Here is an 18462-nt window from a genome sequence, read left to right as displayed (position 1 = left end):
GAAAATTTTGGCAAAATTTTCAAACTAACTTTTTCGGTGAACCAAATTGATTCATTTAATGGAAGGACAACAAATCAATATGGAATTGGTCATACTTACTTCACTACAATGACTGAGTATTGTATCCATGGAATGCTATTATATTTCCCCCATATGTACACATATACCATCCATTACTCAGTACAACCACCCATTAGCCCAATTACCACCCACTCCCCGCCAAACACCCTTAATTTTAAAAGCAATGTTTTGTAATGCAAAAGTTCAAAGCTTTTTCTCCAGCATACTTGTCATGTTAACCAGCAGCAGCAGCTTTACACTTTTGCAAGCTTACAATGGAAATGCGAAAAACTAAATGAGCGTGTGGAAAAAAAAACATTGCGAAAAGTGGATAGAAAGAAACAAATCAACAAATTGTCAAAATAGGCAGCCCATAAGGAATGGGAAGAAAATCTTCAACAAGTTCGATAAAAAAAAACTCCAAACGCAAAACAAAAACCTGGAACAAAATACATTTAAAAGAAATCACAAGAAAATAATATTTGGACTGTTGCATATCGTCTGGGAGTAAGCAAATCTACAATTCACAGTTATTGGATTAACAACAAAGCCCATCTCAATGGATTATTGGTAAGTGTCCCCATGGCCAAGGTAGCTCATACGAATGGCAAAGCTATTCGTCAATATGCCTTTGGAATAAATTCGTTTTAGTAATAATAGTTTCGTACTTTAAATTCTTGTAGTGACAAATTGGAAGAACTGGACGAGGAGACCTGTGATGAGGAAAAATCTGCCCGCACCTCAGATGAAAATCGCAAGTAAGTTAAGTCATAATGGGATATGCCAATTATGGTTTTTGTTCGTCTATGTTTTGGTTTTAATATAGGCCCTACATTAGACCAATATCTCGATATAACTTTACATTACTCCATGGGTACTAATAGGGTCATAAAAATAAGGCAGACCCATAGGAAATGTTAGATCTCCTTTTTTCATATATTTTGTTTGTTTTTTGTTTTCAGACAAAATCACAGTGAAATTGAAAAACGAAGACGCGATAAAATGAACACCTACATCAATGAATTGTCAGCCATGATACCTATGTGCTATTCCATGCATCGGAAATTGCATAAACTCACTGTTTTGCGTATGGCTGTGCAACATTTACGCAGTATACGTGGAGCAGTACAAGCTTACAGTGGTAGTGGTGGTGATTGCAAACCAAATTTCCTATCAGATCAGGAATTAAAAATGCTAATACTACAGGCGGTAGAGGGATTTCTATTTGTGGTGGGTTGTGATCGGGGGCGTATATTTTATAATTCATTTTAGATGAAATAAACATTCTCAGTTGTTGCTTTTGATCATATCTACTTTTCCAGTTTGTAAACAACAGCTATAAAAACCACAATCGAACGAATTCTAACTCTTTATCAATGCGAACACTTGAGATTTGAAAACAAGTAATTCAAGACCAAATAATTCCCCTTTACGTTTTATTGGGCAATGGTAACTCTAAACAACAGTGAACGGGAGCAAATCAACAATCCACTCCATCGAAAACGTCTATCCACTATTCCAAATATGTTGGCAGATGTCGATGTTTTTTTAACCAATTACACTATTGTGGATCCAGAGATATACCAACTATGGATCGAAGGATTCTCGTGTAAGTAAAAGTATCACAAAGCACCTTCGAACATCTGTTTATAAAACAATTTCATATCTTAACATTGCATTTATGACTAACTTGAATGGTACGGGGGACACTTGGTTTTCTTCTCCATCATTTTCTTGATCTGGTAAAACATCATTGAGTTGGTTACTGAAATTAAAGGCGAAATATTATTAAATGTTTCAGTATGCAAACATTTGATGAATGTATCGAATTGATATCATTAAATTTGTTTAGGATATATATTTACCTTCCATCTTCATGGACTTCTTCGATATTAGTATGGATTTCTTCTATTTCTAGTTTTAAATCATGTTCTTCGAGTGCCAACACATTCTCATAATCTTCTCCTTCTTCTTCACCTTCATCTTCTTGAAGATCTCTTCCATTGGTTCCATTGGCTTATGAATTAACTGTCTCAGTTGGGTGTCACTGTCCATAGCCATACATTGGAAGTTATAGCTTATTACAAGTTTTTCCACACATGACTCAATATCATTGTGGAACAATTACATCAAGCATTTCAATGATTGTATGGTTATCATCCACATAGTCATAGATTTGATAATACTTGCTGTTTTCATCGAGTGCGTGTGCGACACGCAGATGTAGATTCTAGAGACATCTTAATTCAATTAATTTTTTCATATCTTAACATTGCATAGCCACCGAAGCTGTCTGTTATCTCAAACAAAAGGGATTTGGACATTTGCTTGGTGTTCACATAGATTTGATAACTTCAGATGTCCTGGATCATTATAGGACGTATTCCTTGATTGAGCGTCTATTACATTCACCCATAAAACTAATAGAACAGTCATGCTTTCAACTTGAGCCAGAGACAAGAGATTTAATCATTGAAAAGTGAGTAGTATCATTGGTATTATCTATAAATTTGGCTTTTTGCTAACGTATTGACTTTTTTCGTTTTTGTCAGGTATTATTCCATAGATGATGCAGTCGCACGTGAAATTCTTGGAAAAAAATTGTCTTCACGTTATCGTAAAGATTTGGATGAAGTGGCTGAGAAAACTGGTGTTAAATTGAAATCATGCAGGTAAGGAGAGTTGAGGAAATGTGAATGGTAATTTTATACTTGGTACACTACTAAGGGGATGATTAGTGCCAAGGAGGAAACGATCTACTCCCAATAGTGCATTTTAGAAAGGTACAAAGCAGGCAAGTGGTGAGAGTAAAAATCGACAAGGGTATGCAACTGCTACTGAGATTGGTGCACTCCGAAACGATTACTTGGTATAAGACCTCCCACTTCCAATCAGTGAAGGTGACAGAAGGCGACTTAGGAAGACAAAATCGGTGCTATCCCAGTATTCGTGCGGTATCTGGGGAGCCAGCGCGGTGCAATGGTTAATATGCCCGCCTTGCATACATAGGGTTGTGTAACATGGCGTAATTGGAAGCAGTATTTAATTAGATTCATTTTGTAATTTGAACTCATGTGGCTTTTAGGACTTGGAATCGTCGCACATTAAATTTCAGGTGAATGGGTCGAAACATAAAACTTTCAGCCCGCAAAAGAACTCAGTTTTGGGATAAGATTAAAAGTTTGGTATAAAGTTATGCTGTATACCCTAATAGTAATACCAGCCAACCTTCTGACCTTTTTCAAGTCGAAGCAAGAATGATTTCAACTCATATACGGACTGACATCTAGAATAAATATTAAATTAAATATTGATTAAAAAAGTTTGAATTGAATATATTTTGACGCATTAAAAATGTGATGGATATAAAATGCGGATTTCATTCGAGTGAAGCAGATCGATCTATTTTTCTTATAGCCATATATTTTATTTTTAGGCGACAATTCGATAATGTCAAAAGGATATTCAAAGCGGTTGAAGAACTGCCCGGAAACATCACAAACAATATAAAACAATTATTCAATATACCCGATGAATTAGCCAAGTATGTATATATGCTATAGTAGAATTGAAAATTATATATAATGATTTTATTTTTGTTTTAAGGAAATATGCTTCCATAGTATTTTTGGCATGTTTACGCTTTGAAACTTCCAAGAAGAAACTACAGTATTTAACTTTTAGTGATTTATTTGCTTGTTCCCAAGCTGTTATGATTTATTGGACATATACGTATCAACATAGCGGACCGGAGTATTATGACACAGAGATGGATAAAGAATTCTTATTGGACTTGAGGGAGCTGAGATGTTTACTAGACAAAGAAAAAGAAATAAAGCAGTATGTATAAAAACAAATTAAATAAAGGGAATTTATTACAATAATAATGAAATATTATAGCTTGGTGTGTTTGCGTTTAAAACCGATTTTATTGGAAAGAGCATTTCATGAATTGGATACCAACTTTAGGTATTGATATTTTCGTATATATGTAATTTGTTCGTATATAATTTGCTTCCTTTTGTTTGTGGTTTCTATAGATCATATTGGCGTTCTTTAATAACCATAGCATGTAATTTACATCGTAATCGAGAATTGCGAGATTTGTATGTAGATCTATGTGAGAAATTAATTGAACCTTGGCGACAAAATGTTTGGGCTCGTGAACATGTGAATAAATTTTTGGCTGCTATTACCCAAAGCGTTTTGGATTTAGAAATATCTAGGTATTATTGAACATTCCAATTAAATATCTTCTTATTAATAGTTTTTCTTTGTCGTTGTAGAGACCAGGAGACCCGATGTCTTTGGGATCGTTATATGCAAGTTATAAGCATTTGCTTGGATAAAATGTATCATGCTTAAGATTCGTTTTATTTTTTTTTTCTTATACTGTTTCTTATATGTTTTTTTTATATATTGTTTTAGTTTTTAATTCTATATTAGAATCATTTTGTTAAAAACAAATAAAATAGTTTTCTTATAGATCGGCATATGGAAAACATCCCAAAATTGATATGGATAAAAGAAAAGGTTTGGAAACCTTGGTATCTACTCTTAAGACCAAATATGCTCCTAATTGTAGGGTATCATGTGTGGTATGCTACTTTTGCTAATACAGCTAGAAATATGATTAAATTCATCTGATTTATTCAGTCCTAATCATAAGAAATCTGCCTGTATAAATTCGACAACACCAGTTTCAAGAAAAGGTCAGATCTTTACAACAGGCAATTCTTTGCAAAAGTCAATTGTGGCCAACTTTTAAAGTCGATTTTCCATTTCCATTGATTGTTTTCGAACTGGAATTGGAAAATTAACAAAATCCATCCTTATTTTATTGTCTTTAGTTTTTATATTAGGCTCTGGGGATTCTTTAGATCATTATAGTCTGATGGAAACTATTGAAAAGTTAGATTAAAAAAAATTGCCAGATATATCAAGCGTCATTATCCATTTCGAGAAAGCGATGCGTCCACAGAGAAGTTAGTGTCAGGTCTGCGAAATGATACCATGCAATGTAAAGAAAGTTTCCACATATACATGAATTCTTTGAGCCCAATTTAGACTGTTGCATTATCTGGAATAAAATCGATATAGGACTTCTAACCTGTGCCCCCTCTTATTACTACGATATGACCTTCTAAAGTGTTTTTGTATGTGCCTGCCTCAATGGCATCTTGGTTCATCTCACTGTACTATTTTCAAATGCAAGTGATTCAGGAGAATAGCGATCACTTGCTTCACCTTTTGAATGTTACTGTCGGCTAGATTCTGGACGAAGTTTAGTCTTGATTTGATCTGGGCATGTAATAGATCGTAGGCACAATTTTAATGATTATATTAGTATTGGTAAGCCTTATGTTACCAAAAGGATCTTACAAGGGATGTAGACCACGGTAGTCACAGTTGGTAGAATTCTACCAAAAATGGTTTACTGTTTGTTAGATTGGTAGAATTCTTGATGCTTTGGTAGATTTTGCAAAATATTCTCAAGCTAAGGGGTACCTCAAAAAAAAAAAAAAATACAAAATTTTTCTATAGAAATTGAGATTTCCTATAGAAATGACAAAATTATCTAGAGAAATAATATGTTGACAAAATTTTCTATAGAAATACAATTTTGGCAAAATGTTCTATAGAAATCAAATTTTGAGAAAATTTTATATAGAATTAAAATTTAGGCAAAATTTTTAATAGAAAGTAAACTTTGAGACAATTTTTAATATATTCAATAAAAGTTTCTATAGAAATACGATTTTGAAAAAATTTTCTATAGAAATAAAATTTTAAAAAATGCTTCTATAGAAATAAAATTTTGACAAAATTTTCTATGGAAAAATATTTGAGAAAATTTTCTATAGAAATAAAATTGTGACAAAATTTTATACAGAAATAAAATTTTGACAAAATTGTCTAAAGAAATAAAATTTGGACAAAATTTTCTGTAGGAATAAAATGTTGACAAAATTTTCTATAAAAATAAAATTTTAAGAAAATTTTCTATAGAAATAAAATTTTCTATAGAAAGAAAATTTTGGCAAAATTTTCAAACTAACTTTTTCGGTGAACCAAATTGATTCATTTAATGGAAGGACAACAAATCAATATGGAATTGGTCATACTTACTTCACTACAATGACTGAGTATTGTATCCATGGAATGCTATTATATTTCCCCCATATGTACACATATACCATCCATTACTCAGTACAACCACCCATTAGCCCAATTACCACCCACTCCCCGCCAAACACCCTTAATTTTAAAAGCAATGTTTTGTAATGCAAAAGTTCAAAGCTTTTTCTCCAGCATACTTGTCATGTTAACCAGCAGCAGCAGCTTTACACTTTTGCAAGCTTACAATGGAAATGCGAAAAACTAAATGAGCGTGTGGAAAAAAAACATTGCGAAAAGTGGATAGAAAGAAACAAATCAACAAATTGTCAAAATAGGCAGCCCATAAGGAATGGGAAGAAAATCTTCAACAAGTTCGATAAAAAAAAACTCCAAACGCAAAACAAAAACCTGGAACAAAATACATTTAAAAGAAATCACAAGAAAATAATATTTGGACTGTTGCATATCGTCTGGGAGTAAGCAAATCTACAATTCACAGTTATTGGATTAACAACAAAGCCCATCTCAATGGATTATTGGTAAGTGTCCCCATGGCCAAGGTAGCTCATACGAATGGCAAAGCTATTCGTCAATATGCCTTTGGAATAAATTCGTTTTAGTAATAATAGTTTCGTACTTTAAATTCTTGTAGTGACAAATTGGAAGAACTGGACTCCTCGTGATGAGGAAAAATCTGCCCGCACCTCAGATGAAAATCGCAAGTAAGTTAAGTCATAATGGGATATGCCAATTATGGTTTTTGTTCGTCTATGTTTTGGTTTTAATATAGGCCCTACATTAGACCAATATCTCGATATAACTTTACATTACTCCATGGGTACTAATAGGGTCATAAAAATAAGGCAGACCCATAGGAAATGTTAGATCTCCTTTTTTCATATATTTTGTTTGTTTTTTGTTTTCAGACAAAATCACAGTGAAATTGAAAAACGAAGACGCGATAAAATGAACACCTACATCAATGAATTGTCAGCCATGATACCTATGTGCTATTCCATGCATCGGAAATTGCATAAACTCACTGTTTTGCGTATGGCTGTGCAACATTTACGCAGTATACGTGGAGCAGTACAAGCTTACAGTGGTAGTGGTGGTGATTGCAAACCAAATTTCCTATCAGATCAGGAATTAAAAATGCTAATACTACAGGCGGTAGAGGGATTTCTATTTGTGGTGGGTTGTGATCGGGGGCGTATATTTTATAATTCATTTTAGATGAAATAAACATTCTCAGTTGTTGCTTTTGATCATATCTACTTTTCCAGTTTGTAAACAACAGCTATAAAAACCACAATCGAACGAATTCTAACTCTTTATCAATGCGAACACTTGAGATTTGAAAACAAGTAATTCAAGACCAAATAATTCCCCTTTACGTTTTATTGGGCAATGGTAACTCTAAACAACAGTGAACGGGAGCAAATCAACAATCCACTCCATCGAAAACGTCTATCCACTATTCCAAATATGTTGGCAGATGTCGATGTTTTTTTAACCAATTACACTATTGTGGATCCAGAGATATACCAACTATGGATCGAAGGATTCTCGTGTAAGTAAAAGTATCACAAAGCACCTTCGAACATCTGTTTATAAAACAATTTCATATCTTAACATTGCATTTATGACTAACTTGAATGGTACGGGGGACACTTGGTTTTCTTCTCCATCATTTTCTTGATCTGGTAAAACATCATTGAGTTGGTTACTGAAATTAAAGGCGAAATATTATTAAATGTTTCAGTATGCAAACATTTGATGAATGTATCGAATTGATATCATTAAATTTGTTTAGGATATATATTTACCTTCCATCTTCATGGACTTCTTCGATATTAGTATGGATTTCTTCTATTTCTAGTTTTAAATCATGTTCTTCGAGTGCCAACACATTCTCATAATCTTCTCCTTCTTCTTCACCTTCATCTTCTTGAAGATCTCTTCCATTGGTTCCATTGGCTTATGAATTAACTGTCTCAGTTGGGTGTCACTGTCCATAGCCATACATTGGAAGTTATAGCTTATTACAAGTTTTTCCACACATGACTCAATATCATTGTGGAACAATTACATCAAGCATTTCAATGATTGTATGGTTATCATCCACATAGTCATAGATTTGATAATACTTGCTGTTTTCATCGAGTGCGTGTGCGACACGCAGATGTAGATTCTAGAGACATCTTAATTCAATTAATTTTTTCATATCTTAACATTGCATAGCCACCGAAGCTGTCTGTTATCTCAAACAAAAGGGATTTGGACATTTGCTTGGTGTTCACATAGATTTGATAACTTCAGATGTCCTGGATCATTATAGGACGTATTCCTTGATTGAGCGTCTATTACATTCACCCATAAAACTAATAGAACAGTCATGCTTTCAACTTGAGCCAGAGACAAGAGATTTAATCATTGAAAAGTGAGTAGTATCATTGGTATTATCTATAAATTTGGCTTTTTGCTAACGTATTGACTTTTTTCGTTTTTGTCAGGTATTATTCCATAGATGATGCAGTCGCACGTGAAATTCTTGGAAAAAAATTGTCTTCACGTTATCGTAAAGATTTGGATGAAGTGGCTGAGAAAACTGGTGTTAAATTGAAATCATGCAGGTAAGGAGAGTTGAGGAAATGTGAATGGTAATTTTATACTTGGTACACTACTAAGGGGATGATTAGTGCCAAGGAGGAAACGATCTACTCCCAATAGTGCATTTTAGAAAGGTACAAAGCAGGCAAGTGGTGAGAGTAAAAATCGACAAGGGTATGCAACTGCTACTGAGATTGGTGCACTCCGAAACGATTACTTGGTATAAGACCTCCCACTTCCAATCAGTGAAGGTGACAGAAGGCGACTTAGGAAGACAAAATCGGTGCTATCCCAGTATTCGTGCGGTATCTGGGGAGCCAGCGCGGTGCAATGGTTAATATGCCCGCCTTGCATACATAGGGTTGTGTAACATGGCGTAATTGGAAGCAGTATTTAATTAGATTCATTTTGTAATTTGAACTCATGTGGCTTTTAGGACTTGGAATCGTCGCACATTAAATTTCAGGTGAATGGGTCGAAACATAAAACTTTCAGCCCGCAAAAGAACTCAGTTTTGGGATAAGATTAAAAGTTTGGTATAAAGTTATGCTGTATACCCTAATAGTAATACCAGCCAACCTTCTGACCTTTTTCAAGTCGAAGCAAGAATGATTTCAACTCATATACGGACTGACATCTAGAATAAATATTAAATTAAATATTGATTAAAAAAGTTTGAATTGAATATATTTTGACGCATTAAAAATGTGATGGATATAAAATGCGGATTTCATTCGAGTGAAGCAGATCGATCTATTTTTCTTATAGCCATATATTTTATTTTTAGGCGACAATTCGATAATGTCAAAAGGATATTCAAAGCGGTTGAAGAACTGCCCGGAAACATCACAAACAATATAAAACAATTATTCAATATACCCGATGAATTAGCCAAGTATGTATATATGCTATAGTAGAATTGAAAATTATATATAATGATTTTATTTTTGTTTTAAGGAAATATGCTTCCATAGTATTTTTGGCATGTTTACGCTTTGAAACTTCCAAGAAGAAACTACAGTATTTAACTTTTAGTGATTTATTTGCTTGTTCCCAAGCTGTTATGATTTATTGGACATATACGTATCAACATAGCGGACCGGAGTATTATGACACAGAGATGGATAAAGAATTCTTATTGGACTTGAGGGAGCTGAGATGTTTACTAGACAAAGAAAAAGAAATAAAGCAGTATGTATAAAAACAAATTAAATAAAGGGAATTTATTACAATAATAATGAAATATTATAGCTTGGTGTGTTTGCGTTTAAAACCGATTTTATTGGAAAGAGCATTTCATGAATTGGATACCAACTTTAGGTATTGATATTTTCGTATATATGTAATTTGTTCGTATATAATTTGCTTCCTTTTGTTTGTGGTTTCTATAGATCATATTGGCGTTCTTTAATAACCATAGCATGTAATTTACATCGTAATCGAGAATTGCGAGATTTGTATGTAGATCTATGTGAGAAATTAATTGAACCTTGGCGACAAAATGTTTGGGCTCGTGAACATGTGAATAAATTTTTGGCTGCTATTACCCAAAGCGTTTTGGATTTAGAAATATCTAGGTATTATTGAACATTCCAATTAAATATCTTCTTATTAATAGTTTTTCTTTGTCGTTGTAGAGACCAGGAGACCCGATGTCTTTGGGATCGTTATATGCAAGTTATAAGCATTTGCTTGGATAAAATGTATCATGCTTAAGATTCGTTTTATTTTTTTTTTCTTATACTGTTTCTTATATGTTTTTTTTATATATTGTTTTAGTTTTTAATTCTATATTAGAATCATTTTGTTAAAAACAAATAAAATAGTTTTCTTATAGATCGGCATATGGAAAACATCCCAAAATTGATATGGATAAAAGAAAAGGTTTGGAAACCTTGGTATCTACTCTTAAGACCAAATATGCTCCTAATTGTAGGGTATCATGTGTGGTATGCTACTTTTGCTAATACAGCTAGAAATATGATTAAATTCATCTGATTTATTCAGTCCTAATCATAAGAAATCTGCCTGTATAAATTCGACAACACCAGTTTCAAGAAAAGGTCAGATCTTTACAACAGGCAATTCTTTGCAAAAGTCAATTGTGGCCAACTTTTAAAGTCGATTTTCCATTTCCATTGATTGTTTTCGAACTGGAATTGGAAAATTAACAAAATCCATCCTTATTTTATTGTCTTTAGTTTTTATATTAGGCTCTGGGGATTCTTTAGATCATTATAGTCTGATGGAAACTATTGAAAAGTTAGATTAAAAAAAATTGCCAGATATATCAAGCGTCATTATCCATTTCGAGAAAGCGATGCGTCCACAGAGAAGTTAGTGTCAGGTCTGCGAAATGATACCATGCAATGTAAAGAAAGTTTCCACATATACATGAATTCTTTGAGCCCAATTTAGACTGTTGCATTATCTGGAATAAAATCGATATAGGACTTCTAACCTGTGCCCCCTCTTATTACTACGATATGACCTTCTAAAGTGTTTTTGTATGTGCCTGCCTCAATGGCATCTTGGTTCATCTCACTGTACTATTTTCAAATGCAAGTGATTCAGGAGAATAGCGATCACTTGCTTCACCTTTTGAATGTTACTGTCGGCTAGATTCTGGACGAAGTTTAGTCTTGATTTGATCTGGGCATGTAATAGATCGTAGGCACAATTTTAATGATTATATTAGTATTGGTAAGCCTTATGTTACCAAAAGGATCTTACAAGGGATGTAGACCACGGTAGTCACAGTTGGTAGAATTCTACCAAAAATGGTTTACTGTTTGTTAGATTGGTAGAATTCTTGATGCTTTGGTAGATTTTGCAAAATATTCTCAAGCTAAGGGGTACCTCAAAAAAAAAAAAAATACAAAATTTTTCTATAGAAATTGAGATTTCCTATAGAAATGACAAAATTATCTAGAGAAATAATATGTTGACAAAATTTTCTATAGAAATACAATTTTGGCAAAATGTTCTATAGAAATCAAATTTTGAGAAAATTTTATATAGAATTAAAATTTAGGCAAAATTTTTAATAGAAAGTAAACTTTGAGACAATTTTTAATATATTCAATAAAAGTTTCTATAGAAATACGATTTTGAAAAAATTTTCTATAGAAATAAAATTTTAAAAAATGCTTCTATAGAAATAAAATTTTGACAAAATTTTCTATGGAAAAATATTTGAGAAAATTTTCTATAGAAATAAAATTGTGACAAAATTTTATACAGAAATAAAATTTTGACAAAATTGTCTAAAGAAATAAAATTTGGACAAAATTTTCTGTAGGAATAAAATGTTGACAAAATTTTCTATAAAAATAAAATTTTAAGAAAATTTTCTATAGAAATAAAATTTTCTATAGAAAGAAAATTTTGGCAAAATTTTCAAACTAACTTTTTCGGTGAACCAAATTGATTCATTTAATGGAAGGACAACAAATCAATATGGAATTGGTCATACTTACTTCACTACAATGACTGAGTATTGTATCCATGGAATGCTATTATATTTCCCCCATATGTACACATATACCATCCATTACTCAGTACAACCACCCATTAGCCCAATTACCACCCACTCCCCGCCAAACACCCTTAATTTTAAAAGCAATGTTTTGTAATGCAAAAGTTCAAAGCTTTTTCTCCAGCATACTTGTCATGTTAACCAGCAGCAGCAGCTTTACACTTTTGCAAGCTTACAATGGAAATGCGAAAAACTAAATGAGCGTGTGGAAAAAAAAACATTGCGAAAAGTGGATAGAAAGAAACAAATCAACAAATTGTCAAAATAGGCAGCCCATAAGGAATGGGAAGAAAATCTTCAACAAGTTCGATAAAAAAAAAACTCCAAACGCAAAACAAAAACCTGGAACAAAATACATTTAAAAGAAATCACAAGAAAATAATATTTGGACTGTTGCATATCGTCTGGGAGTAAGCAAATCTACAATTCACAGTTATTGGATTAACAACAAAGCCCATCTCAATGGATTATTGGTAAGTGTCCCCATGGCCAAGGTAGCTCATACGAATGGCAAAGCTATTCGTCAATATGCCTTTGGAATAAATTCGTTTTAGTAATAATAGTTTCGTACTTTAAATTCTTGTAGTGACAAATTGGAAGAACTGGACGAGGAGACCTGTGATGAGGAAAAATCTGCCCGCACCTCAGATGAAAATCGCAAGTAAGTTAAGTCATAATGGGATATGCCAATTATGGTTTTTGTTCGTCTATGTTTTGGTTTTAATATAGGCCCTACATTAGACCAATATCTCGATATAACTTTACATTACTCCATGGGTACTAATAGGGTCATAAAAATAAGGCAGACCCATAGGAAATGTTAGATCTCCTTTTTTCATATATTTTGTTTGTTTTTTGTTTTCAGACAAAATCACAGTGAAATTGAAAAACGAAGACGCGATAAAATGAACACCTACATCAATGAATTGTCAGCCATGATACCTATGTGCTATTCCATGCATCGGAAATTGCATAAACTCACTGTTTTGCGTATGGCTGTGCAACATTTACGCAGTATACGTGGAGCAGTACAAGCTTACAGTGGTAGTGGTGGTGATTGCAAACCAAATTTCCTATCAGATCAGGAATTAAAAATGCTAATACTACAGGCGGTAGAGGGATTTCTATTTGTGGTGGGTTGTGATCGGGGGCGTATATTTTATAATTCATTTTAGATGAAATAAACATTCTCAGTTGTTGCTTTTGATCATATCTACTTTTCCAGTTTGTAAACAACAGCTATAAAAACCACAATCGAACGAATTCTAACTCTTTATCAATGCGAACACTTGAGATTTGAAAACAAGTAATTCAAGACCAAATAATTCCCCTTTACGTTTTATTGGGCAATGGTAACTCTAAACAACAGTGAACGGGAGCAAATCAACAATCCACTCCATCGAAAACGTCTATCCACTATTCCAAATATGTTGGCAGATGTCGATGTTTTTTTAACCAATTACACTATTGTGGATCCAGAGATATACCAACTATGGATCGAAGGATTCTCGTGTAAGTAAAAGTATCACAAAGCACCTTCGAACATCTGTTTATAAAACAATTTCATATCTTAACATTGCATTTATGACTAACTTGAATGGTACGGGGGACACTTGGTTTTCTTCTCCATCATTTTCTTGATCTGGTAAAACATCATTGAGTTGGTTACTGAAATTAAAGGCGAAATATTATTAAATGTTTCAGTATGCAAACATTTGATGAATGTATCGAATTGATATCATTAAATTTGTTTAGGATATATATTTACCTTCCATCTTCATGGACTTCTTCGATATTAGTATGGATTTCTTCTATTTCTAGTTTTAAATCATGTTCTTCGAGTGCCAACACATTCTCATAATCTTCTCCTTCTTCTTCACCTTCATCTTCTTGAAGATCTCTTCCATTGGTTCCATTGGCTTATGAATTAACTGTCTCAGTTGGGTGTCACTGTCCATAGCCATACATTGGAAGTTATAGCTTATTACAAGTTTTTCCACACATGACTCAATATCATTGTGGAACAATTACATCAAGCATTTCAATGATTGTATGGTTATCATCCACATAGTCATAGATTTGATAATACTTGCTGTTTACATCGAGTGCGTGTGCGACACGCAGATGTAGATTCTAGAGACATCTTAATTCAATTAAATTTTTCATATCTTAACATTGCATAGCCACCGAAGCTGTCTGTTATCTCAAACAAAAGGGATTTGGACATTTGCTTGGTGTTCACATAGATTTGATAACTTCAGATGTCCTGGATCATTATAGGACGTATTCCTTGATTGAGCGTCTATTACATTCACCCATAAAACTAATAGAACAGTCATGCTTTCAACTTGAGCCAGAGACAAGAGATTTAATCATTGAAAAGTGAGTAGTATCATTGGTATTATCTATAAATTTGGCTTTTTGCTAACGTATTGACTTTTTTCGTTTTTGTCAGGTATTATTCCATAGATGATGCAGTCGCACGTGAAATTCTTGGAAAAAAATTGTCTTCACGTTATCGTAAAGATTTGGATGAAGTGGCTGAGAAAACTGGTGTTAAATTGAAATCATGCAGGTAAGGAGAGTTGAGGAAATGTGAATGGTAATTTTATACTTGGTACACTACTAAGGGGATGATTAGTGCCAAGGAGGAAACGATCTACTCCCAATAGTGCATTTTAGAAAGGTACAAAGCAGGCAAGTGGTGAGAGTAAAAATCGACAAGGGTATGCAACTGCTACTGAGATTGGTGCACTCCGAAACGATTACTTGGTATAAGACCTCCCACTTCCAATCAGTGAAGGTGACAGAAGGCGACTTAGGAAGACAAAATCGGTGCTATCCCAGTATTCGTGCGGTATCTGGGGAGCCAGCGCGGTGCAATGGTTAATATGCCCGCCTTGCATACATAGGGTTGTGTAACATGGCGTAATTGGAAGCAGTATTTAATTAGATTCATTTTGTAATTTGAACTCATGTGGCTTTTAGGACTTGGAATCGTCGCACATTAAATTTCAGGTGAATGGGTCGAAACATAAAACTTTCAGCCCGCAAAAGAACTCAGTTTTGGGATAAGATTAAAAGTTTGGTATAAAGTTATGCTGTATACCCTAATAGTAATACCAGCCAACCTTCTGACCTTTTTCAAGTCGAAGCAAGAATGATTTCAACTCATATACGGACTGACATCTAGAATAAATATTAAATTAAATATTGATTAAAAAAGTTTGAATTGAATATATTTTGACGCATTAAAAATGTGATGGATATAAAATGCGGATTTCATTCGAGTGAAGCAGATCGATCTATTTTTCTTATAGCCATATATTTTATTTTTAGGCGACAATTCGATAATGTCAAAAGGATATTCAAAGCGGTTGAAGAACTGCCCGGAAACATCACAAACAATATAAAACAATTATTCAATATACCCGATGAATTAGCCAAGTATGTATATATGCTATAGTAGAATTGAAAATTATATATAATGATTTTATTTTTGTTTTAAGGAAATATGCTTCCATAGTATTTTTGGCATGTTTACGCTTTGAAACTTCCAAGAAGAAACTACAGTATTTAACTTTTAGTGATTTATTTGCTTGTTCCCAAGCTGTTATGATTTATTGGACATATACGTATCAACATAGCGGACCGGAGTATTATGACACAGAGATGGATAAAGAATTCTTATTGGACTTGAGGGAGCTGAGATGTTTACTAGACAAAGAAAAAGAAATAAAGCAGTATGTATAAAAACAAATTAAATAAAGGGAATTTATTACAATAATAATGAAATATTATAGCTTGGTGTGTTTGCGTTTAAAACCGATTTTATTGGAAAGAGCATTTCATGAATTGGATACCAACTTTAGGTATTGATATTTTCGTATATATGTAATTTGTTCGTATATAATTTGCTTCCTTTTGTTTGTGGTTTCTATAGATCATATTGGCGTTCTTTAATAACCATAGCATGTAATTTACATCGTAATCGAGAATTGCGAGATTTGTATGTAGATCTATGTGAGAAATTAATTGAACCTTGGCGACAAAATGTTTGGGCTCGTGAACATGTGAATAAATTTTTGGCTGCTATTACCCAAAGCGTTTTGGATTTAGAAATATCTAGGTATTATTGAACATTCCAATTAAATATCTTCTTATTAATAGTTTTTCTTTGTCGTTGTAGAGACCAGGAGACCCGATGTCTTTGGGATCGTTATATGCAAGTTATAAGCATTTGCTTGGATAAAATGTATCATGCTTAAGATTCGTTTTATTTTTTTTTCTTATACTGTTTCTTATATGTTTTTTTTATATATTGTTTTAGTTTTTAATTCTATATTAGAATCATTTTGTTAAAAACAAATAAAATAGTTTTCTTATAGATCGGCATATGGAAAACATCCCAAAATTGATATGGATAAAAGAAAAGGTTTGGAAACCTTGGTATCTACTCTTAAGACCAAATATGCTCCTAATTGTAGGGTATCATGTGTGGTATGCTACTTTTGCTAATACAGCTAGAAATATGATTAAATTCATCTGATTTATTCAGTCCTAATCATAAGAAATCTGCCTGTATAAATTCGACAACACCAGTTTCAAGAAAAGGTCAGATCTTTACAACAGGCAATTCTTTGCAAAAGTCAATTGTGGCCAACTTTTAAAGTCGATTTTCCATTTCCATTGATTGTTTTCGAACTGGAATTGGAAAATTAACAAAATCCATCCTTATTTTATTGTCTTTAGTTTTTATATTAGGCTCTGGGGATTCTTTAGATCATTATAGTCTGATGGAAACTATTGAAAAGTTAGATTAAAAAAAATTGCCAGATATATCAAGCGTCATTATCCATTTCGAGAAAGCGATGCGTCCACAGAGAAGTTAGTGTCAGGTCTGCGAAATGATACCATGCAATGTAAAGAAAGTTTCCACATATACATGAATTCTTTGAGCCCAATTTAGACTGTTGCATTATCTGGAATAAAATCGATATAGGACTTCTAACCTGTGCCCCCTCTTATTACTACGATATGACCTTCTAAAGTGTTTTTGTATGTGCCTGCCTCAATGGCATCTTGGTTCATCTCACTGTACTATTTTCAAATGCAAGTGATTCAGGAGAATAGCGATCACTTGCTTCACCTTTTGAATGTTACTGTCGGCTAGATTCTGGACGAAGTTTAGTCTTGATTTGATCTGGGCATGTAATAGATCGTAGGCACAATTTTAATGATTATATTAGTATTGGTAAGCCTTATGTTACCAAAAGGATCTTACAAGGGATGTAGACCACGGTAGTCACAGTTGGTAGAATTCTACCAAAAATGGTTTACTGTTTGTTAGATTGGTAGAATTCTTGATGCTTTGGTAGATTTTGCAAAATATTCTCAAGCTAAGGGGTACCTCAAAAAAAAAAAAAAATACAAAATTTTTCTATAGAAATTGAGATTTCCTATAGAAATGACAAAATTATCTAGAGAAATAATATGTTGACAAAATTTTCTATAGAAATACAATTTTGGCAAAATGTTCTATAGAAATCAAATTTTGAGAAAATTTTATATAGAATTAAAATTTAGGCAAAATTTTTAATAGAAAGTAAACTTTGAGACAATTTTTAATATATTCAATAAAAGTTTCTATAGAAATACGATTTTGAAAAAATTTTCTATAGAAATAAAATTTTAAAAAATGCTTCTATAGAAATAAAATTTTGACAAAATTTTCTATGGAAAAATATTTGAGAAAATTTTCTATAGAAATAAAATTGTGACAAAATTTTATACAGAAATAAAATTTTGACAAAATTGTCTAAAGAAATAAAATTTGGACAAAATTTTCTGTAGGAATAAAATGTTGACAAAATTTTCTATAAAAATAAAATTTTAAGAAAATTTTCTATAGAAATAAAATTTTCTATAGAAAGAAAATTTTGGCAAAATTTTCAAACTAACTTTTTCGGTGAACCAAATTGATTCATTTAATGGAAGGACAACAAATCAATATGGAATTGGTCATACTTACTTCACTACAATGACTGAGTATTGTATCCATGGAATGCTATTATATTTCCCCCATATGTACACATATACCATCCATTACTCAGTACAACCACCCATTAGCC

The 18462-nt window shown here is 32.7% G+C and overlaps 6 protein-coding genes and 3 long non-coding RNA genes across 9 annotated transcripts; 6 read left to right on the top strand and 3 right to left on the bottom strand.

The window, feature by feature from the left end:
- Window positions 1–114: 114 nt before the first annotated feature.
- Window positions 115–1411, top strand: LOC142236705 (protein cycle-like). Its single transcript, XM_075307937.1, has 3 exons — window positions 115–630; window positions 744–818; window positions 1023–1411. Exons 1-3 carry the CDS (start codon window positions 620–622, stop codon window positions 1330–1332), a joined length of 396 nt encoding a protein of 131 aa, XP_075164052.1. The 5' UTR covers window positions 115–619; the 3' UTR covers window positions 1333–1411.
- On the bottom strand, window positions 1262–2345 carry LOC142236706 (uncharacterized). Its single transcript, XR_012722164.1, has 2 exons — window positions 1926–2345; window positions 1262–1825 (listed from the first exon to the last, which is right to left on the bottom strand). It is a non-coding gene; the product is annotated as an uncharacterized LOC142236706 (long non-coding RNA).
- Window positions 1478–4562, top strand: LOC142236704 (acidic fibroblast growth factor intracellular-binding protein-like). The gene is made up of 8 exons (XM_075307936.1): window positions 1478–1669; window positions 2341–2539; window positions 2613–2732; window positions 3497–3604; window positions 3667–3900; window positions 3961–4029; window positions 4101–4286; window positions 4347–4562. The coding sequence occupies exons 1-8, from the start codon at window positions 1507–1509 to the stop codon at window positions 4423–4425; spliced, it is 1158 nt and encodes a 385-aa protein (XP_075164051.1). The 5' UTR covers window positions 1478–1506; the 3' UTR covers window positions 4426–4562.
- Window positions 4563–6444: 1882 nt separating this feature from the next.
- LOC142236701 (protein cycle-like) lies at window positions 6445–7495 on the top strand. The gene is made up of 3 exons (XM_075307935.1): window positions 6445–6719; window positions 6833–6902; window positions 7107–7495. The coding sequence occupies exon 3, from the start codon at window positions 7147–7149 to the stop codon at window positions 7414–7416; it is 270 nt and encodes an 89-aa protein (XP_075164050.1). The 5' UTR covers window positions 6445–6719; window positions 6833–6902; window positions 7107–7146; the 3' UTR covers window positions 7417–7495.
- Window positions 7346–8429, bottom strand: LOC142236703 (uncharacterized). Its single transcript, XR_012722163.1, has 2 exons — window positions 8010–8429; window positions 7346–7909 (listed from the first exon to the last, which is right to left on the bottom strand). It is a non-coding gene; the product is annotated as an uncharacterized LOC142236703 (long non-coding RNA).
- Window positions 7562–10646, top strand: LOC142236700 (acidic fibroblast growth factor intracellular-binding protein-like). The gene is made up of 8 exons (XM_075307934.1): window positions 7562–7753; window positions 8425–8623; window positions 8697–8816; window positions 9581–9688; window positions 9751–9984; window positions 10045–10113; window positions 10185–10370; window positions 10431–10646. Exons 1-8 carry the CDS (start codon window positions 7591–7593, stop codon window positions 10507–10509), a joined length of 1158 nt encoding a protein of 385 aa, XP_075164049.1. The 5' UTR covers window positions 7562–7590; the 3' UTR covers window positions 10510–10646.
- Window positions 10647–12287: 1641 nt separating this feature from the next.
- Window positions 12288–13585, top strand: LOC142236698 (protein cycle-like). The gene is made up of 3 exons (XM_075307933.1): window positions 12288–12804; window positions 12918–12992; window positions 13197–13585. Exons 1-3 carry the CDS (start codon window positions 12794–12796, stop codon window positions 13504–13506), a joined length of 396 nt encoding a protein of 131 aa, XP_075164048.1. The 5' UTR covers window positions 12288–12793; the 3' UTR covers window positions 13507–13585.
- On the bottom strand, window positions 13436–14418 carry LOC142236699 (uncharacterized). The gene is made up of 2 exons (XR_012722162.1): window positions 14100–14418; window positions 13436–13999 (listed from the first exon to the last, which is right to left on the bottom strand). It is a non-coding gene; the product is annotated as an uncharacterized LOC142236699 (long non-coding RNA).
- Window positions 13652–16735, top strand: LOC142236697 (acidic fibroblast growth factor intracellular-binding protein-like). Its single transcript, XM_075307932.1, has 8 exons — window positions 13652–13843; window positions 14515–14713; window positions 14787–14906; window positions 15671–15778; window positions 15841–16074; window positions 16135–16203; window positions 16275–16460; window positions 16521–16735. Exons 1-8 carry the CDS (start codon window positions 13681–13683, stop codon window positions 16597–16599), a joined length of 1158 nt encoding a protein of 385 aa, XP_075164047.1. The 5' UTR covers window positions 13652–13680; the 3' UTR covers window positions 16600–16735.
- The last annotated feature ends 1727 nt before the right edge of the window (window positions 16736–18462 follow it).

This window comes from Haematobia irritans, chromosome 4, assembly GCF_050003625.1.
Source record: "Haematobia irritans isolate KBUSLIRL chromosome 4, ASM5000362v1, whole genome shotgun sequence".
In the NCBI taxonomy this organism is placed as follows: Eukaryota; Metazoa; Arthropoda; class Insecta; order Diptera; family Muscidae; genus Haematobia; species Haematobia irritans.
Note: the sequence above shows the minus strand (reverse complement) of the source record. Positions and strands in the feature narration are given on the sequence as shown.